Genomic DNA, 18,536 nt, shown 5'->3' with positions numbered 1-18,536 from the left:
ACCAACACTTGTGGGAGAAGACGGATATATATGTACATGAACTCACTGAAGTGGAAAGCTTGTCAACCACTTTATAGAAGCGTTCACTAAGTGGAAATGGGGCGAACAGAAAACAAACATATCTGATAAGGTTTTTTAATATGTGACTGTTACTAATGCAAATGGAACTAAACAGGAAATTAATGATTAGTTGAAGAATAAAAGTCTGATGTTAAAACACAAATTATCTCAGAAAAGAGAGAGTTGTTCTCGATGACATTAGAGTCTTGGGTGCTTTCACTTGCACACCTGCGCGAAGGGAGTTCTGCTTCTGTTTTGTTTTAAGTTTAGATTAATTGTATTAGGACAGGTTGGTTCCAGTAAATAAAACACTTGTGTTGGAAAAGTGCTGCCAGGGTGTCAATCCTCTGAGCTGAGGGCTGGATCTGTTCTGAGAAGTTTCCTGAGAGGCCACAGGGAGAACTTGGTAAACCTGGGCAATTCTCATCTGGCAGGAACAGATTAATAGGTCGACATCTTAGGAAGCCAGGGGTCAGCAATAGGAGGGATACGCTGGGATCCCTGAGTCTGTTTTTGGGGTAGCACACACACACACACCCCATGCAAAAATAATACACATGCAAAAATCATACATTGCTTCCTCAGAAATCACACCGGACCCGTATGCACATTGAGAAAAGACATAACCTAAGCCACACTTCAGCCTATTGAAAACACGGCTGTGTTTGGGTGTCACAGCCTAGGGTGGTTTGGGGGGCACCGACTGAGGGGGGTCAAGGCTCACCCGGACTCTCTTGAGGAATCAGGGCAGATAGGATTGTAGACCTGTCTTCTCTGTGCAGGGGAGGTAACGCGTGCAGGCTGCAGGTCAAACTTGCTGTCTGGTCACCCTAGAGAAGCGCTCAGGGGTGTTGGGATCCCGCGATGTTTGAGCTCCGACTGCAAGAGGGAAAGTCCAGCCCCTTCCGCTGCAGCCCACGGGGACTTGTCTGGCTGCGCTGAGGCCAGAGGAGAACACAGCTCTGGCGTGGCAGTCCCTGGCGCTGGATGTGGAGGATTACGGGTGAAACCAGCTGATAAAATCCCACGGCCCAGGGAACACGTGGAGCGAGGTGGCTGGGCCCTGGTGGCAGGGGCAGGGACCCACTCGGCCCAGGGCTTAATTTGTAATGAAAGTGGTGCCCGGGCTCAAGCCAATTTTCTTTTTAAACACTTTTAACTGGTGCAGAAGCCCAGAGGTGCCGGGTCTCTGAACGCCCCATGGCACAGGAATGTGACCAAACTTCCCTGCAGGCTGAGGGGGGGTTTCCTCTGCCAGAGCTGGGTTCCCCACGTGTCCCACACCGCCTGCGTGGGGGCCAGGACCACGCTCGGGGAGGAGCTGCCCCTTCCTGCCCCCCCGGCCCAGCAGCCCCTTTCTGTGTTTGCAGAGGGGCCGTGGCCGGGCCCGGGAGCAGTGTGGTGGGTCAGGGGGGCAGCGTGGGGGGGTGGACATGCGGGGAGGGGCCCGGAGCGTGGCTCAGCTGTGGAGATTGGAGCCCAAGCGGGACCCGGGAGTGAGGGGAGGGGGGCAACTGGGGGAGGGGGAATCTGGGGGTCAGAGCCGGGCTGGGACTGGGGATTGGGGGCTGTTTGGAGCTGAGGATTTGGGGGGAGTGTTGGTGGGGGGGCAGAGCTGGGGGCTTGGTGTCAAGTGTGGGGAGCAGAGCTGGGATTTGGGGGTGTCAAGGGGGCAGAGATAGGGGTCTGGGGGGTGTCAGTGAGAGACAGAGCTGGGAGTTTGGGGGTGTCCATGAGGGGGGCAGAGCTCTGGGTTTGGGGGTGTCAGTGTGGGGGGGCAGAGCTCTGGGTTTGGGGGTGTCATAGTGGGGGGGCAGAGCTCAGGGTTTGGGGGTGTCTGTGAGGGGGTGGAGCTGGGAGTTTGGGGGTGTCAGTGTGGGGGGGCAGAGCTCTGGGTTTGGGGGTTGTCTGTGAGGTGGTGGAGCTGGGAGTTTGGGCGTGTCAGTGTAGGGGGCAGAGCTGGGGGTTTGGGGGGTGTCTGTAAGCGGGTGGAGCTGTGAGTTTGGGGGTGTCAGTGTGGGGGGCAGAGCTCTGGGTTTGGGGGGTGTCTGTGAGGTGGTGGAGCTGGGAGTTTGGGGGTTTCAGTGTAGGGGGCAGAGCTAGGGGTTTGGGGGTGTCTGTAAGGGGGTGGAGCTGTGAGTTTGGGGTGTCAGTATGGGGGCGGGTTTGGGGGTGTCAGTGGGGGGTCAGAGCTCAGGGTTTGAGGGGTGTCAGAGGGGGCAGAGATTGGGTCTGGGGGTGTCACTGAGGGGGAGGAACTGAGAGTTTGGGGGTGTCAGTGTGGGGGGCAGAGCTGGGGGTTTGGGGGTGTCAGTGAGGGGGCAGAGCTGAGAGTTTGGGGGTGTCAGTGGGGAGTCAGAGCTGGGAGTTTGGGGGTGTCTGTGAGGGGGCGGAGCTGGGGGCTTGGGGCGTGTCTGTGAGGGGGTGGAGCTGATAGTTTGGGGGTGTCAGTGTGGGGGGCAGAGCTGGGGCTTTGGGGGCTGTCAGTGGGGGGGTCAGAGCTGGGGGTTTGGGGATGTCAGTGGGGAGTCAGAGCTGGGAGTTTGGGGTGTCAGTGAGGGGGCAGAGCTGGGGGTTTGGGGGTGTCAGTGGGGAGTCAGAGCTGGGAGTTTGGGGGTGTCTGTGAGGGGGCGGAGCTGGTGGCTTGGGGCATGTCTGTGAGGGGGTGGAGCTGAGAGTTTGGGGGTGTCAGTGTGGGGGGCAGAGCTGGGAGTTTGGGGTGTCTGTGAGGGGGATGGAGCTGGGGGCTTGGCATTATGCCTATGTTGGAAATGGGGAAAGTGGGGCAGAGCCCTGACCCAGGTCACACAGTAAATGCCCTGCCAACGTCTCACTGCATTTGGGCTGAGGGTGACACCCCCTCCCTGCCATGCCGAGGCCCCGAGCCAGGCCTGCGCTGTGTGTTAACTTCCTTTTATTTGTGTTAAGCCTGCTGCCTATTCATTTAATTTGGTGACCCCTAGTTCTTGTATTATGGGAACAAGTAAATAACTTTTCCTTATCCACTTTCTCCACATCACTCATGATTTTATAGACCTCTATCATATCCCCCCTTAGTCTCCTCTTTTCCAAGCTGAAGAGTCCTAGCGTCTTTAATCTTTCCTCATATGGGACCCTCTCCAAACCCCTAATCATTTTAGTTGCCCTTTTCTGAACCTTTTCTAGTGCCAGTATATCTTTTTTGAGGTGAGGAGACCACATCTGTACAATATTTGAGATATGGGCGTACCATGGATGTATATAAGGGCAATAAGATAGTCTCAGTCTTATTCTCTATCCCCTTTTTAATGATTCCTAACATCCTGTTTGCTTTTTTGATGGCCTCTGCATGCCGCATGGATGTCTTCAGAGAACCGTCCACGATGACTAGTCAGTGGTAGGTCAACGGAGGAATTCTTCCATCAACATCGCTAGCACCTCTTGGGGCAGGATAGTCTCATGGGCTGACACAGGACGTGGAGCCTCCAGCAGGGCCCAGGGACAGCTCCCTGGTGGGAATCCCAACACCCTCCTCATTGCCAGCAGGCGGGTGTGAGGGGATGGGGCATCTCCCCTAAGCCCCACTTCCGGGTGACCCCTTCATATCTCCCAGCTGCCTCTGGTCAGTGGGTTCGGACTACCACACGGGTGGCTGGTAATTTCTCCAGCCCTGTCCGAGGGAGTGTTCGCCTCATAAATTGGGCAGGTTCCTCCCACCACCCCCATGAGTCTGTTCCTAGACTCTTAGCCCCAGGTTAAACAAGTCCCGGCAGGCGTGTCCCACCCTGTCCCCCTGCTTTTCCCCACCCCTGCCCCCTCCCACCTCCAGACTAAACTCCCCAGAAGCTCCCACCGTCTCTGGGTTTCCTACCCCTGTCAGCAGAGAGGGACCCACCAGCAACTCCCAGATAATCCCTACCTCAGCCAGCTCCCCGGCAGCCGGTTCCCGTCCCCATCCCATGAAAGGCTGAGCCCAGCCCGAGGGAAAGGTGGACGTCGTCCCACAGCCTGTCAGGGTGAGGATGGGGATTGGAGAGATTTCACAGCCAGCTTTCGTGAGTGTCACAGCACATCCCCCAGGCTCTTTCCCCGGAGAGAAACGTTCCTGGCTCTGCTGCTGGCAAAACCCTCGGTCGCTTTATTGTATGGACCCAGTACGGCCGTTCCCGCCTGGGCTAACCCCACGGAGACCCTTTAATGCCCGACAGGGTCCCCGAGGGCACCACATCCCCCGGCAGGGCGGTATCTAGATAAAATCTCTCCGGTGCCGAGACAGGAACTGGAGCTGAGCAAGTCTCTCTCCACTCATTTCTCCTCAGTTTCTCTCTCCGGCTGGGGGACTTGGTAACTGTCTATTTGTGGAGGCCTCGGCTGTCCTGCCAGTGCTAAGGCCATTTTGTGCTGCATCCTCGTTCCCGCTAACTCCGGAAGGGGTTTCAGTCGCTCTGGCTGTGACAGACACAGCCAGGACAGGGTCGCTGGGCACAGCTGAGAGCCAAATAACGAAAAGATTTTGGAAATGAGGGTTTTAGGGGAACGAATCACTCCCTGACTCAGTCTATATCAGGCACGGCAGCTAACAGCTCAGTCATAGCAGGCCCAAACACAGAGTAACGCCCTCATCCCAGTCAGACAACAGACGAGCTAGGCCGATGTTTCTCTGGCGGTGGCTTGCCACCCCAGGCGACTCACGACAGGCAGGGAGACGGGCCAGGTGATAGTCTCGGGTTGTTATGATCTAAAGCAGCGGTTCTCAAACTGCAGGTTGGGACCCCGAAGTGGGTCATGACCCCATTTTAAGGGGGTCACCTGGGCTGGCTGAGACTTGCTGGGACCCGGGGCTCAGGTTACAGGCCCTACTCGGGACAATGGGGCTCAGGCTTTGGTCCCCCCACCTGGGGGTCCCGTGGTAATTTTTGTTGTCAGAAGGGGGTCATGGTGCCATGGAGTCTGAGAACCCGTGAAAGCAAAGTCTCAGTGTCCCACTTCCGGCCACGTTTCTCCTTCCAGGTCAGCGGTTTCCTGCCAGTTTCTTGCGACCCCCCTCCAAGTTACGGAGCCTCAGCGTGGAGACGAGTTTTATTCTTCCTTTCACAGTCAATGGAAGGGGATCCCCCCACCCCAAACCCTAACGTCAAATAAAGGGTCACCAACGTGAAACGTGCGAGACACATCTGAGCAGCGCCCGTCTCGTTCACACGGATCCCAAATACAATCTAGGGCTCTCCTCCCCTTCACAGCCAGTGTGTACACACGAGACCAGCCCCATCTCCACCCCCTCCTCGCTCCTGAGACTCTGCTGCCCGACGTGGCCATGTTCAGTCACACAATGAACACAATTTCATTCTTGTCCCACCTATTTCACACCTTTCCGGGTGTTGTTCCTTCCCCCTACTGGAAACACCCCCCTGAGATCCAGATTCGCTCTGAATCCCCATCTGACATCCCAGCCGGAGTGAATCAGCCACAGGGTGCACCCGGCTTCACATCGTTCCCCCATTTCCAACTGCACACCGGGGCCGGAGGCAGTGCTCCCCTGTCGCTAACATGGGGATGGGGCTGAAATCTCCCCACAGCCCATCAGAGACAGTACCTGTGTCGCTCCCCAGCTCCAGTCGCAGCGTCTCTAGGGGAAGGAGAGGAGGGAGAGGTGAGGATTTAGGCCCTCGCGTTCAGGGGAGGTTCCCCTCGGTTATTAATGGAACCGCTGCAGACAGAGCCAGCCCCACAGGGCTGCTCCATGGGGAAGGGTGACCCGCTGAGCTGGGCTATGAGATGGAGCCGGGGTCAGTGACATCACTCGAGCCCCCGACTCCTCCCCAGGGCCAGGGTCACTGTACCCAGAGGAGACACCCCCAGACTCCCACTCACCTTTGAATCCCAGCAGCACCTGCTGCAGGCAGGCGCTTTGCAGGGAGAAATCGCCCAGTCTCTTCTCCAGCTCCGCAAACCCCGGCTCCGGCCTCTGAAACGCCCCGTCCTCCCTGCTGGGGAAAGGAGGAGGGGTGAGAGATGGGCCTGATCCCCAATCCCTCAGCCTGGCAATCCCCAAACTTCAGCAAACCCAGACCTGAGCTTTGCAGCCTGAGGTGATCGCGGTTATGGTGAGTCGCCTCCCCTCAGCTCTGTGCTCTCCATGGAGCTGGGACACCGGGAATGGAGACAGGTTCAGGGCATTTCTCTGGGACACTGGTTCTGTGGGGTGCAAGCACTGGGTTACCCCAGTAACAAGGGGCGGGGGTGCTGGGGTTCCCGGGAAAGGAAGGAGATACGTCCCAAAGGGTGGGAGTGTCCCACAATCTCACTGTGGCCCCAGACCGAGCCCAGGTGCTCAGCAGGGAATGAGCCGGGGCCCTGTAACACCAAAAGCCCAGAGCCCGTCCGCAGACACTGTAACCCCCGGGGTGTCCAGCTCCTTTGGAGGAGTGGGACGTATTCCAGTGTCCGTGTTTGAGGGGGCAGGAGGTGAGGCCAGCAGACACTCTGCGATGGGCAGATGCTGGGAGCAGAGCACCAGAGGCCAGGGCTGCCCAGGGGGAGGGGGGTGGAAATGGGACAATTTGCCCCAGGCCCTGGGCCCCACAGGGGCCCCAATGAGAATATACTATTCTATAGTATTGCAACTTTTTCTTATGGAAGGGGCCCCTGAAATTGCTTTGCCCCAGGCCCCCTGAATCCTCTGGACGGCCCTGCCAGAGGCCTGTCCTGGCTCCCTCCTCGGCTGCAAACAATCAATTCCCCCCACCCTCTAGACACCCGCCTGCAGCTCAGGGCAGCACCCAGTGGGGGTTTCTCTTTCTGCCCCTACTGGGGTGAGCAGGGACCTGGGGGTGTTTCTAGCAGCACAGCTGGAACTGAATCGGGGAACCAGGGTTTAATAACAGGCAGCTCATGTTCACATTAATTTTGGTACGATTTTCTTTCTAATATAAAAGAATTCATAAGTAAAGGGGCAGCAATTATCGGGGCTCTTTTCTCCTAGTGTTCCCGGCCATAGAAAGAATTTTATTTATTGATTTGGGCTTTTCATGATAGGGGCGTCAGGTTCGTTCACTGTTCAGAATCAACATGCCCAGAAAAAGCCACTTGTGTTTCATTGCTTAAGTTATGGTGCCATCGTGTGGCCCCCTCCTTTCTGTGCAAAGCGCTGGTATTTTGCACTGTAACGATATTTCCTCATGGGGATGGGAAGGCGAAGGCTGCATTTATGCATGGAACAATCACTAGAAAGTGACAGAAAATCACCCTTACGATGAGGCCTCCGCCCCTCTCAGAAATCATCTCCCCTCTTCCGTTACGGGACATCCTGAATCGTTCCGGATCCCTGCAGAGCCCAAGGGTTGGAAGCTGCAATATTCAAGCTATGGTGTGATAACCTGCTCTCTGTCTTAATTTGCTCCTGCCCGGTGTACATATGTATCAATTGCAACCTTTAAATCACCCATGAGGTCACTGAAACATCATTTATTGTGCAGCTTCATTTACTGGGCTCACAACGGAGCATCCTGACACGGATACGTCTCTCTAAGTGACCGGTGGGTTGGATTCATTGTAGTGGGAAGTGGGACGCGTGGTGGATAATTTAAACTCTTAAGTTTGCCTTTGATATACTTCAGAGCTGGTGCAATCACTGACCATTACAGTTCATCAGCTCGGCAGGCAGGCACCGGCAGCAATGCACTCGTCCTGCTGCCTCGACGGAGAAAGGTTTCTGATCAAAGGGAGGGTGGATGCCAGCAAGCTCCTGGGGTAATATCTCATGGAACATGAAAGGGTTTGTTCAGAATGAGATTTTGACATCAGGTGGGTTTGTCTCCATGCAGGTATATTTTAGTCTCTGGTAGGTAGAAAGGAGAGAGAAATATTTGGGATTTCCTCTTTCCCTGATTGAGGACCATCTGTGCTCACTGAAATCTTTCCTGGCAGAAGCAGTTCTGATCTATGGCTGCCATCACACAAGAAGTCCTTTCCCAGGTGGTCCCATTCCCCCCAACACCCCCATGCATGAGGAAGCCATAACGTTGCTGCTGCCTACGTACCCTGATGGCAAATGGGTAGGGGCAGATGGTGCTGCCAGCTGTGCTGAGCACCCCAGAGACCCATGCACGGTGTGGAGCGTGTGCTGATGCACCTATTCTGTACTGGTGAGGGCAACCCGCACTCCCCAGGGCTTCCCCCAGCACAAACACCGCTCCTACCACCACTGCTTGAAGATGTACCAGCTTCTCCTCCTCCACCCCATGGCCCGAGCTTTAGCCCCAGTTGGTAAGGCGCTCACAAGCTCTATGGAGCACGACACGGGATGATTACAACGGTTGCTATGGCGTGTGGAAGTAGGGAAAGAATGGACAAGGATTTGTAGGGGATCTTAATGCATGTCAGTCTGTTAGCAAGAGTCAGGCCAGCAGTTAAGAGTTAAGCCAGCTGTAACCCTAATGACATGAGACTTGTAGAAGCGAGGATGGTGTGAGGCGAGTGGGAAAGAACTGTGTGAGAAGTTCTCACGACCTTGCACTGATAACCAAATATGTAGACTGGCGTCTTCTAGAAGTTAGAAAAATAAGATAGCAAGATAGCCTAGGTATAAACAGAATGCAGATGTTGCTTATTATTGTCTGTGTTATTGCTTGTTATTGTCTGTAACAAAGGTATAAATGCTTGCTGTAATTGTTTACCTGTGAGAGACCTGTCCGGGACTGGGGCGATCCTGTGTCCTAGGGCACTCCCTCCCTGTATTGCAACTGCTGGAGAAATAATAAAGTATTTGATTTTGCTGCACCCAAAGAAAAAGCGAGAATTGAGTTTTTCTCCAACAGGCGGATCTTGAACTCAGACAAACTTTAGTGAGGAGGCAAAGTGCTCTAGCCGTGCGGTGAATAGCTCTCTAGAGGTTCGGGGTTCGCCCACGAACAAACAAATGAACCAGGGAAGCAGCCTGGTGAAAGAAACAAACCTACCCTGCCCTTTGCACAAGGAGGAGAATTGATGCTGAATCCTGCAGCTGGCAGAATTTGATGTGAGCAAGTATCACACAGGTCTCTCTCTCGGTCCCAGCGCTTTCGGCTCAGTTCTGCACGTGCCCGGCCCCATCACACCTCCCGGCACTCAGCACAAACCCAAATACACACAAGATGCCATTTGGGTGTCAACTGATGAACCTACCGGGTAATAGCTGCTGCTGCTGGAAATACAGCAGGGGACTGTACCTGTCAGATTAAACTCATCAGGCCTTTGGAGAGTTTGCAAGGGGAATCCAGAAAGTTATTAAATTGGGATTCTGCAGAAATGTAGAGGGAACTGAGAGCCAGGATTTCCACTGACCTGCTGCGTAACCTTGAGCAAATCACATCACCTTCTGTGCCTCCAGTTTCTCCTCTCAACTTTCCAACACAGTCCAACAAAATAAACTTGTGCTTGAAAACTAAGAAGAGAGGGTGAGAATGAAAAATGCCAAATTAGAAATCCCAGTTAAACACATCGCCAGTGCAATGCTAGGAATGCACACGTGATTGCTACTACTAGCAAGTACTTACCTACACAGATTTTCGAGGAGTATTAGTTATTAAAATATAAATTTGACAGCGCAAGAACAAAGGTCAATGATGAAGTGCTAAGAGTCAGGAAAATAACCTTTTTGAAAAGTAATACATGAAAAGGAGAAAAGGTATATTTAAAATGGAGTACAAGGAAGGGAGCGTCATTCAGGGAATCCCAGGAGCGGATAAGACAAATCTGTGAACTGCTGTGAGACTTTCTGCAGCCAGATACACTGATAAGGGATTCTCTGTTTCTGAGGGAGTGTATGTAAAACATTTCACTGAATTGAGTCTTCTCAGGTTATATCAGATAGAGGAGAGCTGTGGTAACTAGGCATTGGGATGCCTGTGCCTTTTGTGGTTAAATGTTTGGCTGTGTGTGTGTGTTCCCCCATGTGCTGTCCCAGTTCTGTGCAGACAGCTGGCAGGGCAGACCTCGAGTGAACTGCCCAATGACCACAGGATCCGTTAAGGTACGAAGACACCCAGCCAGGTTTATTGTTGACTAAGCATGGTACTAATTGTGACAAAGTGGGACTGTTCTTAATGTTTCCTCTAAATACTGTGTGGGTGCCTCAGTTTTCCCTATGCATTTCTTAAGTCTCCATTATGCATAAATTGCTGACACTTTGTATCCTAGCAACAAATGGCTGGGGTCCTTCCCCTCCTGCAAGGGGATGCTAAAGTTGTGGGAGAACAAAGAGGTCAGGTGACCTCCAGGCCTCGGGGAAAGAAACTGAACAGAGGAGAAGGGGTTAGAGGGGGTTTCAGTCTGGAGCTGGCTGGGGACGAGCAGTGAAGTGCAGACGTGGGGGTCTGGCTCCCTGCCCCCCAGAATTGACCTGGCCGAGGGGTCCCATTCACAGTACTTACAAGCTCTGTTTTAGACAGTGTTCCTGTCACCTAATAAACCTCTGTTTTACTGGCTGGCTGAGAATCACGTCTGACTGCAAAGTGGGGGTGCAGGACCCTATGGCCCCCCCAGGACCCCACCTGGGCGTACTTGCTGGGGGAAGCGCACAGAGGGGCAGAGGATGCTGAATGCTCCAAGGAGAGACCCAGGAGGTGAAGCCGTGTGAGCTTCTTGCCCTGGACACAGTCTGCTCCAAGGGAAAGGCGGTTCCCCAAAGTCCTGCCTGGCTTTGTGGGGAGCAGTTCCAGAGCATCGCTAGCATCCCGCAAACTCTACTGGACCGTTAATACGTGTATCCCGTAACAATGGACCAACTTAGTGAACGGTGGGACTCTTTGTTCCTCCCTAGGCCAGACAGAGACACGTCCTCTGAGATATATCTTTATACCCCAATACAAACACGTTACGTGCCGCCCCTCTGACATAGTTAGGTGCCATCCTCTGGTGTGGTTAGTTACTTCCCCCTCGGACGTAGCTAATCCCAACCCAGCACCTTGTACTGTTGGTTCGATCAAAACCTCTCTCTCCATCATGCTGTTATCCAGACCTTATCCTTCAGATGGGTCCACGTGCTCCTGTTATCTCTGGTGAATGGGCTGGAATTGGGGCTGTTTGGGTACCACCTCGCTGGAATGTGTTTGTGTGTCTATTCCTGTGCCTGACGCTAATTAGGAATGTGTGTTTCTGCAATACCAGCCCTGTGCTTGTCAGATTCTGGGAGCCGGGCCTGCCTCTGGCTCGCAACTTAACTTTGTATCAGCAAAGTTTTGTCCACTACTTTAGCCCAGGCCGCAGGCCTCATACCAGGCCTCTGATACAAGGCCTTGAGTGTCGAGTCCTCTTTACTACACCTTTAAGAGCCCAGCCCTGGGAAGCCTGTGCTGAGACGTACTGTCCTATGGACGAGGAAAGAAAAAAGCCCCCCTGCCTCCCCTCTATTATTGGAAACACGAGTGTCTCAGCCCACCGGGGTAACTGTTCCCCCTTCTGCCCCTGCCTGTGCTGGGTTTTACCCTCCAGCAGCACCACACCCCTGGGCTTAACCCCAGTTCCTCCACCCCCCGGCCCTGATTTTCCCCTCAGCCCCTCGCCTGCCTCTGCCTCCAGCTGCTCGAACTCTCCAGCCAGTCAATTTCCACTCCCTCCTCAGACCCTGGCCACCCCCTGCTCCGATTTGCCCCTTTTTAACCCTGGTTAAAAAGCAGCCTGCAGAATCAGAGGTCAAGGAAGAGCATTGGCTTCAGCAGATGTTCCCGAGCATGCGGGTTTGCTGAGAAGTGTTTTGAAAAGAAGAGGGGGTATGGGGAAGGCAAGGCTGACTTTCTTATGGAGACGTGTACACTACGTATTATGGCCACATTGCAGAGTCATGAGTCTCAACCATTGCCAGACGGCCGGGCCCCGTTCAGGAGGCTGATTGGTCTTACGTACCACCAAATCTCACCTCACTTAAAAACATCTGGCTTGCAAAATCTGACATAAAACCTACAAAAGTGTCACCCAGATATCTTGATTTTATAGGGATAGTCCCGATTTTTAGGGGACAGTTCCGATTTTTGGGTCTTTTTTTTATATGGGCTCCTATTACCCCCCACCCCGTCTCGATTTTTGACATTTGCTGTCTGGTCACCCTAGTGTCACCACATGCAATTACTGAGAAATCGCTGACTTTCTCGTCTCGATCATACAAGTATAAAATAAATCCACTGGAATATAAATATTGTACTTCCATTTCGCAGTGGGTCTCAAACTTTTGTCCTGGTGACCTCCTGTCGCGTAGCAAGCCTCTGAGTGCGACCCCCCCCACCCCTTATAAATGAAAAACACTTTTAAATATATTTCACACCATTATAAATGCTGGAGGCAAAGCAGGGTTCGGGTTGGAGGCTGACAGCTCGCCACCCCCCATGTAATAACCTCGTGACCCCCTGAGAGGTCCCAACCCCCAGTTTGAGAACCCCTGGTGTATAGTCCAGCGGTCCCGCTCTTTTGGGGAACTTTCCCGGCTAGCAAAAGGCTCTGAACCTTTACCTGGGGGGCTACCTGCTGGGGTCACAGCCCCCCTTCCGAGGGCAGCCAGAAAAGCCTGATCTAGGACTCCTCTCTGGCTTAGGGTGACCGGACGCCCCGATTTTATAGGTACAGTCCTGACATTTGGGGCTTTGTCTCACCCATGCACCGATTACCCCCTATCCGGGGGTTTTTCACACTTGCTGTCCAGTCCCCCGGCTCTGTTTCCCCATCTGCGCTGCCCCTCGAATTGTAAACCCCCCCCCCCCCGCGAGCACCTGCCCCTCTTCTGCAGCTGGGTTCCCCGCCTGTCCTAACCCCCCTGCGTGGGGCCCGGGAGGCAGGGCCAGGCCCGGGGAGGAGCCGCCTCTTCCTGGCCGCCCCCCGCCCCCCCCCCCCCCCCGGCCCGGCACCCGCCCCTTTGTGCGAGTGTGACGGCAGCGGGGCCATGGCCGGGCCCGGGGGCGCAGCGCGGGGGCTGCTCCGGCCCTGCAGCCCGCGGGGCAGCGCGGTGGGTCCGGGGGGCGCGGACACGCGTGGGGCGAACACGCAGGGAGGGGCCCGGAGCGCGGCTCGGCTGCAGAGCTCGGAGCCCAGGCGGGGCCCCGGAGTGGGGCAGCGGGGGACAGTCTGGGGGGGTCAGAGCCGGGCTGGTGCTGGGGATTGGGGGCCGTTTGGAGCTGGGGGTTTCGGGGGTGTCAGTGGAGGGAGAGGGGGGAGTGTGAGGGTGTCAGTGGGGGGCGGAGCCGGGGGTTTGGGGGATGTCTGTGGTGGGGAAGAGCTGGGGGTTTGCGGTCAGGGTGGGGGTACAGCTGGGAGTTTGGGGGTGTCAGTGGTGGAGGTGGAGCTGGGGGTTTGGAGGCATCGGGGGGCAGAACGGGGAGTTTGGGGATGTCAGTGGGGGGGCAGAGTGGGGAGTTTGGGAGCATCAGTGGGGGGCAGAGTGGGGAGTTTGGGGGGTGTCAGTGGGGGGCAAAACTGGGAGTTTGGGGTATCTGGAGGGCAGAGCTGGGGGTTTGGGGGTGTCTGGGGCAGAGCTGGGGTTTGGGGATGTCAGTGGGGGGCAGAGTGGGGAGTTTGGGGGTATTTGATTTGGGGGGTATTTGTTCAGATCTGGGTATGGGGGTGTTGGAGCCGGGAAACTGGGGCAGTGTCTGAAGCTGGTTGCTTGGGAGGTGGGTGGGCGCAAGGGACATTGGGGGCTGGGGGCTGCACCCCGGTCACTGCTCCATGGGGTCCTGGGTTTTCTCGGGGGGACCTGGGCCCCCTTTCCCCAGCCCCTCAGAGCTTTCTGGCTGAGGCTGAACGAGGCCTGGGGGGAAAACGTTCCCCTGCGTTCCAGGGACTCTGCTCGGGCATCTGCAGGGCAAGGGGGGCCCTGAAATCTGGCAGCTCGGGTTGGTTTGCAGCAGTTTATAGCCCCCTCCCCTGCTTCTTCCAGGACCCCCCAGCAAAGCATCCGGCCCCCCTGCGAGCCCAGGGAGAAGCCGCTGAAGCCAAGGAGCAGCGGCGAAACGAGGAGCTGCTGGTAGGTGCCCAGAGCCCCCCACCCCTCAGGTTTGCCAGGGGTCCCAGAGCCCCGAGTGCCGGTGAATGCAGAGCCCGGCCTGCCGGCCTCAGCTGAGGACTCACCCCCCGGCAGCCCAGGGAGAGGCAGGGTCCAACATGGGGGGGCACGATGCCCTTAGGGGGCAGGGGGCTGCTGGGCGGGAGAGACTCGGACATGGGGGGGGCGCGATGCCCTTAGGGGGCAGGGGGCTGCTGGGCGGGAGAGAGTCGGACATGGGGGGCGCAATGCCCTTAGGGGGCAGGGGGCTGCTGGGCGGGAGAGAGTCGGACATGGGGGGCGCAATGCCCTTAGGGGCAGGGGGCTGCTGGGCAGGAGAGGGTCCAACACAGGGGGGGGCGCGATGCTCTTGGGGGCAGGGGGGGCTGCTGGGCAGGAGAGGGTCCAACACGGGGGGGGGGGGCGTGATGCCCTTAGGGGGCAGGGGGCTGCTGGGCGGGAGAGGGTCTGACATGGGGGATGCGATGCCCTTAGGGGGCAGGGGGCTGCTGGGGGGGAGACGGTCCAACACGGGGTGGGGGCGTGATGGTCTTAGGGGGCAGGAGGCTGCTGGGCAGGAGAAGGTCCGACACGGGGGGGGGTGCGATTCCCTTAGGGGGCAGGGGCTGCTGGGCAGGAGAGGGTCAGACACGGGGGGGGCTGCTGGGCAGGAGGGTCTGACATGGGGGGGTGCGATGCTCTTAGGGGGCAGGGAGCTGCCGGACAGGAGAGGGTCCGGCTGTGTAAGCCCAGAGCCCCTGCCCACGGGCTGGCTGGGTGTCCCAGTGACCGGGGGCCTTTCTAGTGCCTGGGGGGGATGGGGTGGAAGGAGATGAAATGGGGGCTGCAGAGATGGAGGGTTTGGCTCAGTGCAAGTTGATGAGATTTTGGGGAGAACAATTCCCCCCCCCCCCCCGTGAGCTGTGTCCAGCTCACCCCGGCCCTGATCCCTCGACCCGTCCAGGGGTAAATGAACCCCACATGCCCCAGCACAGGAGGTCCCTGCAGTGGTAAATAAATCCCGCACCCGGGAGGTGCGTTGACGATTCTCCCCGGTGCCCACCCGCCCTCGCCCTGTGGCTGCAGGAGCAGGTGGCAGCCGAGAGGCGGAAGATCGGCTGGGAGTGGCGGGAGCTGCAAGGGTTTCTGGAGGAGCAGGAGCAGCGGCTGCTGGCCCGGCTGGAGGAGCTGGAGAGAGCCATTGTCCAGAGAAGGGAGGAGGGCGGCTGCAGCCTGTCCCAGGAGATTTCCCTGCTCCGGGACAGTGGAGGAGACGAGGGGCAGTGGCCACCGAGCCAGTCCCTGCAGGTCAGACTGTCCTTGCAACGATCCGATGCAGCATTTCTATGCGAGCGTCTCAGCCCCGGACCCCAAAGCGCTTTACAAAGCGGGGCCGGTGGTGTTATCCCTATGTGGCAAGGGGGTAAAGCGAGGCAGTGCCCTGTCCAAGGTCAAACAGGGGGTCTGTGGCTGCACCAGGGTTGGGACCCAGGAGTCCTGGGTGCTGCTACCCCAAGACCTTCTCTCCTGCTCTGTCACTGTGTCTCTGCATTTGCACTTGGAGGGTGAAATCCCTTCTCCGATGCAGAGACCCCCACTCCCACCAGGTTAATGGGTTACCGGGGTCAGGGGGCTTGTGGGGCTCTCAGCCCTGGGGGAATTTGATTCTCAAGACAGAGGAACATTTTCTGCCTGTAAAGTGCCTGGGCAGGAACTTTCTCCAATGGTGTCCTCCCAGCCAGGACCCCTGGGGCCAGTGACAACAAACTGCCCTGCTGGGGGGACCGGGAGGGGGATGGCAGCTACTCTCTGAACATGAACCCGGGTGTCTGAAATTCCCCAAACACTCGCAGCTCAGATGGTGGACGCCCTGCCTAGCAGGAGGCCTCCCCAGCCTGTGATGCCCCCCCTGACAGCCTCTCCTTTCTCTCCCTCTCCAGGGTGCCGGGAGCACTGGGAGCAGGTGAGTCCCCGGCTCCATTTCACTCCCCCCCGTGCTCAGTGAGGCTTGGAAACAGCACTGAATATTGCATTTCCCGCACCCTTGCAATGTGACACGCTGGCTGGGATCACATCTCCCCTCGCGGCTGTCTCTCTGGCAGCTAGTGAGGTCCCACCAGGGCTGGCCGACAAATGGCCTGTGGGCCAGACCCGGCCTGTCTGTTGTATTTGTGTGGCAGCATCGTGTAGTCCCAGTGTGCAGAATCTCACCTTTCCAGTTTCTATCCCTCCTGGTTACAAAGAAACCCTCCCAAATGCAGAGGGGGACACTGCTGTCTTTCTAAAAAGAACAGGAGTACTTGTGGCACCTTAGAGACTAACAAATTTATTTGGGCATAAGTTCTCATGGGCTAAAACCCACTTCATCAGATGCACGCAGTGGAAGCCCACGAAAGCTTATGCTCCAATAAATTTGTTAGTCTCTAAGGTGCCACAAGGATGCCTCGTTCTTTCTGCTGATACAGACTAACCCGGCTGCCACCCTGAAACCTGTCATCTCTCTGTGTCTGCCAGCGGCCGGGAGCTGTGGTTCAGACGGGCGTGAATTCCCCTGTCCTCCGTTCATCTCATTGGAGGGGCCGCTGAAATAATGACACTTTAATGTCAATGTTCACTGTTTCTTGACTGGTCACTGGGGAACGGGGTGGGGGTGGGAATGGGGCCCTGGGGGGAGGAGTGGGAAAGGGGAGTTCCCATCGGGAGGGAAGAACAGAGGAGAGACACAAAGACAGCGAGAAATGCAGAAAGGAGGGTGGGAAAGGGAAGGGAATGAAAGGTAGAAATAGCAGGCGCCCTGGCAGGTACAGGAGGTGGCTATTTTCCCACACTGAGTGATACCGATCATGACAATCAAGGACTTAATAAATAACAGTATCTAATTGCTGGTGTGGGGATCAGGCCCATCTCTCACCCCTCCTCCTTTCTCCAGCAGGGAGGATGGGGCGTTTCAGAGGCCGGAGCCGGGGTTTGCAGAGCTGGAGAAGAGACTGGGCGATTTCTCCCTGCAAAGTGCCCGCCTGCAGCAGGTGCTGCTGGGATTCAAAGGTGAGTGGGAGTCTGGGGGTGTCTCCTCTAGGTACAGCGACCCTGGCCCTGGGGAGGAGTCGGGGGCTCGAGTGATGTCACCGACCCCGGCTCCATCTCACAGCCCAGCTCAGCGGGTCGCCCTTCCCCATGGAGCAGCCCTGCGGGGCTGGCTCTGTCTGCAGCGGTTCCATTAATAACCGAGGGGAACCTCCCCTGAACGCGAGGGCCTGAATCCTCACCTCTCCCTCCTCTCCTTCCCCTAGAGACGCTGCGACTGGAGCTGGGGAGCGACACAGGTACTGTCTCTGATGGGCCGTGGGGAGATTTCAGCCCCATCCCCAAGTTAGCGACGGGGGAGCGCTGCCTTCGGCCCCAGTGTGCAGCTGGAAATGGAGGAACGATGTGCGCCCCGTGGCTGATTTGCTCCAGCTGGGATGTCAGACAGGGATTCAGAGTGAATCCGGATCTCAGGGGGGTGTTTCCAGTAGGGGCAGCAAGGAACAACCACCTGAAAGGTATGAGAGAGGGTGAGACAAGGATGACCCGTGCTCGGCAGCTTTTAATGGGTGACTGAAGATGGCCACTGGTGGGTGGGGGGCAGCGAAGTCTTAGGTGGAGCCCAGCTGTATCCTGCATAGACTGACCTTGAATGAGAAATAGGGCTCCGACCGTGGGTACAGACGGGACACAAAGGGGAAGTGAGCACTGTGCTGTACGTGGTCTAATTGGGAGTGAGAAGGGAGCTGCTATAGTGTATGTCTGGGTTTCTCACACTTTGCCCAGCGGTAGTCTGTTGTATTGATTTTTCAAGGCTTAAAGGGTTAAATGTGTTGATAAACTTTTGTACTATTTAATATTAAAACAAAGAACATTTTTCTTTCTTTCTCTTTCTTTCACAGAGGCTTTGCTTTTAGTTTTCTTTTGGTAAACCCTAAAAAGCATTTATTTTAGCCGAAAGTGTCACAATTGAGCGTGAGTTAATATTTTCACTTGCCACACAGTTTAGTGCACTGTTTGTTTGGCAAGTGTGTTAGTTTTATTATTGTTTAGACAGTTCGGTTTATTTGCATGTGTGGTTTTTTTCTATTTGTTAAATGGTTCATATATTTTATTTTTGAACAAATTGAGTTAGTTTAAAGGATCAGCTTTGTTTTCTTTTAGCGTTTTAGAATTTATTGGTATGCCAGGTATGGAGATAAAACAGGCAACTACTCACGTAGTCTGAATTTGTACGAAATACGAAAGTGAAACATGAGTTTTTATAGCGAATTTTAAGGCTAACAATACAGCAACCATTTCAGGACACTGGCTGGTGAAAGAATTTAGTTTAATTTTAGAGATTTTATGTTTGCACCAGAATGCTGGCTCCTGTTGGAAGGAAGGAATAGCTATTTATATAAGCAAAGCTAAAATTGACACAAACATTAACTTTGGGCTTGTCTACATCAGAAAGTTGCAGCGCTGG

At 55.7% G+C, this 18,536-nt stretch overlaps 2 protein-coding genes across 9 annotated transcripts in view; one reads left to right on the top strand and one right to left on the bottom strand.

Annotated features, from left to right (window-relative positions):
* Window positions 1-228: 228 nt before the first annotated feature.
* LOC127039438 (uncharacterized) overlaps window positions 229-18,536 on the bottom strand; it is a 46,477-nt gene continuing 28,169 nt past the window's right edge. Inside the window, exons 2-9 of one of the 5 annotated variants that reach the window (XR_007770962.1) lie at window positions 17,311-17,579; window positions 9,361-9,460; window positions 8,715-8,783; window positions 5,911-6,023; window positions 5,633-5,665; window positions 3,959-4,047; window positions 785-1,043; window positions 229-487 (exon numbers count right to left, since the gene is read on the bottom strand). Coding sequence is in view for 1 of the 5 variants with exons in the window: in XM_050933187.1 (XP_050789144.1) it covers window positions 903-1,043; window positions 3,959-4,047; window positions 5,633-5,665; window positions 5,911-6,023; window positions 8,715-8,783; window positions 9,361-9,460; window positions 17,311-17,579 (814 nt within the window). In the remaining 4 variants the exon portion in view is untranslated. The other 4 variants (XR_007770963.1, XR_007770964.1, XR_007770965.1 and 1 more) reach the window with 4 other exon arrangements.
* LOC127039340 (zinc finger protein 135-like) overlaps window positions 12,934-18,536 on the top strand; it is a 154,088-nt gene continuing 148,485 nt past the window's right edge. For all 4 annotated transcript variants that reach the window (XM_050932811.1, XM_050932809.1, XM_050932808.1 and 1 more), the window contains exons 1-6: window positions 12,934-13,009; window positions 13,940-14,026; window positions 15,131-15,352; window positions 15,985-16,007; window positions 16,974-17,089; window positions 17,335-17,367. In XM_050932811.1, coding sequence (XP_050788768.1) covers window positions 12,947-13,009; window positions 13,940-14,026; window positions 15,131-15,352; window positions 15,985-16,007; window positions 16,974-17,089; window positions 17,335-17,367 — 544 coding nt within the window. In that variant the 5' untranslated portion in view covers window positions 12,934-12,946. The remainder of the gene's footprint in view (window positions 13,010-13,939; window positions 14,027-15,130; window positions 15,353-15,984; window positions 16,008-16,973; window positions 17,090-17,334; window positions 17,368-18,536) is intronic.

This window comes from Gopherus flavomarginatus, chromosome 23, assembly GCF_025201925.1.
Source record: "Gopherus flavomarginatus isolate rGopFla2 chromosome 23, rGopFla2.mat.asm, whole genome shotgun sequence".
Taxonomy (NCBI): domain Eukaryota; kingdom Metazoa; phylum Chordata; order Testudines; family Testudinidae; genus Gopherus; species Gopherus flavomarginatus.
This window is presented reverse-complemented; position numbering and strand designations above follow the sequence as displayed.